The sequence below is a fragment of the Penaeus japonicus genome, unplaced genomic scaffold, assembly GCF_977035675.1.
Source record: "Penaeus japonicus unplaced genomic scaffold, GWHDUDI00000001_assembly GWHDUDI00000013, whole genome shotgun sequence".
Lineage (NCBI taxonomy): Eukaryota > Metazoa > Arthropoda > Malacostraca > Decapoda > Penaeidae > Penaeus > Penaeus japonicus.
Genome location: NW_028234415.1, coordinates 29,268,857 through 29,273,856, shown reverse-complemented (window position 1 = coordinate 29,273,856; position 5,000 = coordinate 29,268,857). Strand labels below are relative to the sequence as shown.

Below are 5,000 nucleotides of genomic sequence, written 5' to 3'. Positions count from 1 at the left end.
TATAGATAATAGTTCTTACACACAAAGCAAAGGAGGCGTTGATCCCATACCTATTCCTAAAAAAGCAGCCGCTTAACAACAGATCTCCAGTAACGCCTAGTGAAGGGAATATCACGCTCAGAAAAGGCATTCAAACAACCAAAACAGCATGGTCGAAACTCGTAATGTGATCCCAGAAGCACTGTCCTTTGTCATTTGATTAGGGACAATTTTGCCACTGACATTTGGTGTTCACTTCATCTTATCATGACTGTGCACAACAATGTCTATTGCTAAAAATTTCTGTGGCACGGACGTGATTATCATGCATGCAACTTAGAATAAAGTTGATTTCTTCGAGGCAAGCTTAATCCATGAGGATTTTTGTTATGATCGGTTGAATACACGTCTGAACGATGCTTTAATGCAGAGGTCACCAGGGAACTATAATCTCAATGAAACGTACTTTTGGAATTGACAAAAGAATGTCTTCACCATATTTCTGAAGCTGTTATCGCCATCTATTTCGACCTCTATCTCTACCACTCTAGGTACTATTCGGAAATAAACCGACTTAGCACACCAAAAGAATGATCTAATTGGGATCACACCAGCTCCCTGTGAGAACTCGGTGAAATTGACTCATAAGTCAAAATACCATGTCAGGTTTCTTGAGGTTTCTACAGTATGTAGATTGGAATGATGCTATAGCGCATTGATGTAGAGAAGTTTGATTGCTTACTGTGGTTATACATCTAGTATTGTAATATTGCATCTTAAGATTTTAAATAACTTTCTTTTTTCTTGAAAATTCATCTTATGATGCCGTGACTTTACTTAAAGCTCACATACTGCAGAAAATTGCAAGGGTTCCACGTGCGTACAACTTTACTTTCTCTTTTGTATTTAGTATGTTTCTTTGCCTTTCTGTTCGCTCGCTATTTATTCATTATTTAGTAAGGCATCTTTAATTCATGCAGCAGGATACTATCAATGTATACCAATTAAAATGAGAAACTAAACCACACAGCCATGCAATATTTTTTTCTGTATTAATGAAAAAAAAATAAACCAAAAGGCTAGGATAATTGCCTTCCTAAAACATGCATAAAGGAGCACCAAACGGACACACAAGACACGCAGGCAGTTACTGATTACACGTCCACTTCACGAGACTCATTAGATGCGGTGGATAGGCTCTCCTACGCCTTCCCTTCACTGGATACTGGAGCGGCGGCAGTGGGGTATGGGCGGTGGATGGCGGGAGGGTTTGGCAGTAGACAGGGGAGGTTGTGGGCGGTTGGTGGACGGGGCAGTAGGTAAGGGAGGACGGGGACATAACAGAGGGGAGTGAAAGGAGTGGGTGGTTGGCTAATGGGGCAGTAGGTAAGAGAGGGTGGTGGGCGTAAGAGAGGGGAGGGAAAGGAGAGTGGGTGGCGGGCGGATGTACTCACTTCCGGCGTGAAACCCTGTAGTCCATCCAACCTACCTCTTACACTCCCTGGTAGAACAAAAAGTGATAAAAAACGTTTTTATATTGATCATTCCAAGCCAGCACACGTTTAACCTGAACAGAACTTCTTGTTTACATTTGGGGTTTACAATGATCGCCATGGTGACACTTTGGATGGGTCATACTGGCAATGGACAGAACTGTCTACGTACATGCCTACCTGTTCATTATTATTTTCATTATTATCATTATCGTTATGAAATCTATTATCATAACTATTATTACAATCACTATTACTGTTATCATTGTTACCATTATCATTATTATATCATTAACATAGTTATTACTGTCGTTATTATAGATGTCATCATCATCACCAGCACTATCATTATTATTATCTTATATATATCATTATCACTATTATTATTATTGTTACCATCCTCATTACTGCTATTATGTCCATCACTACTGTTACTGTTAGTATCATCATTATCATTCAATTATCATTATCATTTTCATTACAATCATCACCATTATTACAGTATTACAGCATTCATTACAGATCAACAATCGAATTGAAATTACGGCATATTTTAACACTTTCAAAAGCAGGTAAACAAAACAAAAAACAAATGACTGTGAATGACCTGCACTACACGCGTGTTATTTAATTCAGTTAAGAGATAAAAAGGGAGAAATTAATGAGATAAACACGGATGTGAAGAAAATTCACTCAAGCACTGCAGAAATTTTCACCGGTAGGAAACGTTTTCTTTCTCACAGTTTTTCGTTCCAGTGTTTTTCTCCCAAATCGCAGGTGAAAAGTTCGTTTACGACGACGAAATTTTGCGTTCATCGTCCAACGATTTTCGAAAGTAAGAGAGGGAAACCCGAAGGATCTTCTGGAGATTGTCATTTTGAATATTATTTTTATCAAAAATCATAGCACAAACGGAAAGGGTAAAAATCGTTAAAGAGCCACAAACAATAATAACAAACAATTATCGCGAGAATTACGAGGAGCGCAGTTCCCGCAGTGCTAATGATGACGAAAATGTAACCAAGCTCCTTAAGTGTGGGTCAACAACCGCAAAACGAGAGACGAATTGACCTTTTTTTCTCCTTTTATGTCCCCTTTTTTCAACCCTATATTCGACCTCGGAAAGAAAAAGGTGTTCCTATTTTTTTTTCTTTGTTACTACTGCGGAAAATGCGATGCTATGATTTTAATACGAGTTTCAGAAATCATTTCAAAATGTGTCGAAATAGAAATTAAAATAATTATTCATGTTCATGAAATCTGAACTCCTAGGCAAACTTACTGAAACGCACTCATAGAAATACTGTGGTCATCTCAACATAACGTACTGAAAGCTATGCCCCCACCCCCAGCTCTTGTACCCCAAACTGAATCACGTCATTCGTCCACCAAAGTTCCTTTCCTGGGCGTTACAAGATCACTCTGTGGTAAGACGCTGGTTTCTCACGCAATGGAAACACGTGATACTTCTTGCGCCTTCTTCTCCTCCGTCTTATTCTCATTCTCATTCTCATTATCATGCTTCTGCTCCTGCTCTTCTTCCTCTTCTTGTTATTCTTGTTTTTGTTCTTTTTTCTTATTCCATTTCTTATTTTTCTTGTTCCTCTTCCTCCTCCTCCTCTTCTTCTTCTTCTTCTTCTTCTTCTTCTTCTTCTTCTTCTTCTTCTTCTTCTTCTTCTTCTTCTTCTTCTTCTTCTTCTTCTTCTTCTTCTTCTTCTTCTTCTCCTCTTTCTCTTCCTCCTTTCTCCTTATCCTCTTTCTTCCTCTCCCTCTCCTTTTCATTTCCCTTCACCTTCGTCCTCGGTTGATTCTCAAACCATCTAATGTTTATTCATAGAAGCGGGTGTGAAACCATGTTTCTGTACCAGCGAAATTCTGTTTTGAAAACATATCCTTGTTTATAACCTATCACTGTTTACTGAGTATTTTTCTTACCATGCAAATGGTCGATTGCTGATATGATCATCACTGTTCTCGGAAGTTATCAATATTATCAACCAATCGCCATTGCCTAATAATTAAGGTTATAATTTTTATCTCACAATTACCTCTTCATCATGAATTCATGAATTGTCATCTTAATTTTTATAATGGCTGTCATCATATTTTTTCTTTCTTTTTTCGTTTTACCTCAAAAATACAGGATGACAAAGCACACATCTCAACTTTGCCTAATGGGAGGTCGTTGTCTTCCTGTCTGTTCGTCTGTCTGTCCGCATTCTCTCTCTTTCTCTTTTTCTCTCTTACTCTTTCTTTCTTCCTCTTCCTCGTCCCCTTTCTCACTCTCTTCCTCTCTCTTCGTTTCTTTTTTTTCTTCTTTCTTTATTTATTTCTCTCTTTCTCTTCCTCTCTCTCTCTTAGTTCCCTTAGTTTGCTAGTTTGCCCGTCAATATTGTCTTCTTATAACCGTTTACCTCTATATCTCTCTAGCGACCTGTTTATTTGCATGTCTGCCCGTCAGTCTGTCTGTTTATCAGAATGTTAGTTTGTCTATTTCTCCCTTTTTCTATCAAGTCTCTCTGTGTTTTCGTGTCATGTTTTTGAAACAACAGAGGGTGATGACAGCGGACCCTTGTGCGCCATGTTAATCGCAGAGATACCTTATCATTCAGGTCACATGTGATGAGTCAGTAAGTTAGTAAAATATTATACCATTCGTAAAATTATGAATCATACTTGTTTGAGCATACATAACATGGGTCTGTCCATTTACTCTATATTCCTAATGTGTTCTCTTGTTTTCGCCGTTTCCCTTCTCTTTTCTGTTTTAGTCTCATTATATTCATTTACTTTACAGTCTTAAATTTACCTTTTTTTCTTTTCTTGTTCCATCATCTATATACAGATCTATACCGTCAATTTCACCATCGCTGGCGTTCTCTCGTCTCTTTCCTTTTACATCTCTCTCTCTCTCTCTCTCTCTCTCTCTCTCTCTCTCTCTCTCTCTCTCTCTCTCTCTCTCTCTCTCTCTCTCCTCTCTCTCCTCTCTCTCCTCTCTCTCCTCTCTCTCCTCTCTCTCCTCTCTCCTCTCTCCTCTCTCCTCTCTCTCTCAAACTCACCTGGAGTCTCAGACGGCCGCTGTTGCCCTTGCAGATCGGGTCTCCAATGGTCCAGGACCCCTAGTTTCCCGTTGGCATTGCGAGAGTCGTAGGGTCGTCCGTCAAAGCCAGGTCGCTCCCGCCCCCTCGCGTCATAGCGGTTTGACCCGTAACGACCTTGGTTGTCCTCTCCATACCGAAAACTCTGCTCTTGGTAGCGATTGTCGAAGCCCCGAACTTGACTCGGGTCGTCGAACCGTGTGTCGTATCGACGGTCCGTTCCGTAGTAGGTGTCGCCGCTGTTATATCGAGAGCGGATAGATTGCGGAGTCGTATATCCTGGGTACGGTTGGTCTCTATTGTAGCGATAATATTCTTGGTCCTGGTCGTTACGAAACTGGGATTTTGTCATGGTTATGGCACTTAGCACTATACATAGGGCGATTTCTGCTCTAAGAAGCGAAATCGAAATCACTTTTCTCATTTTGGG

At 39.9% G+C, this 5,000-nt stretch overlaps 1 protein-coding gene across 2 annotated transcripts in view; it reads right to left on the bottom strand.

Annotated features, from left to right (window-relative positions):
* Window positions 1–5,000, bottom strand: part of Gli (carboxyl ester lipase-like protein Gli) — a 28,022-nt gene that overhangs the window by 22,927 nt on the left and 95 nt on the right. For both annotated transcript variants that reach the window (XM_086543388.1, XM_086543387.1), the window contains exon 1: window positions 4,532–5,000. This exon is cut by the window's right edge. In XM_086543388.1, the coding sequence (XP_086399514.1) occupies window positions 4,532–5,000 (469 nt within the window). The remainder of the gene's footprint in view (window positions 1–4,531) is intronic.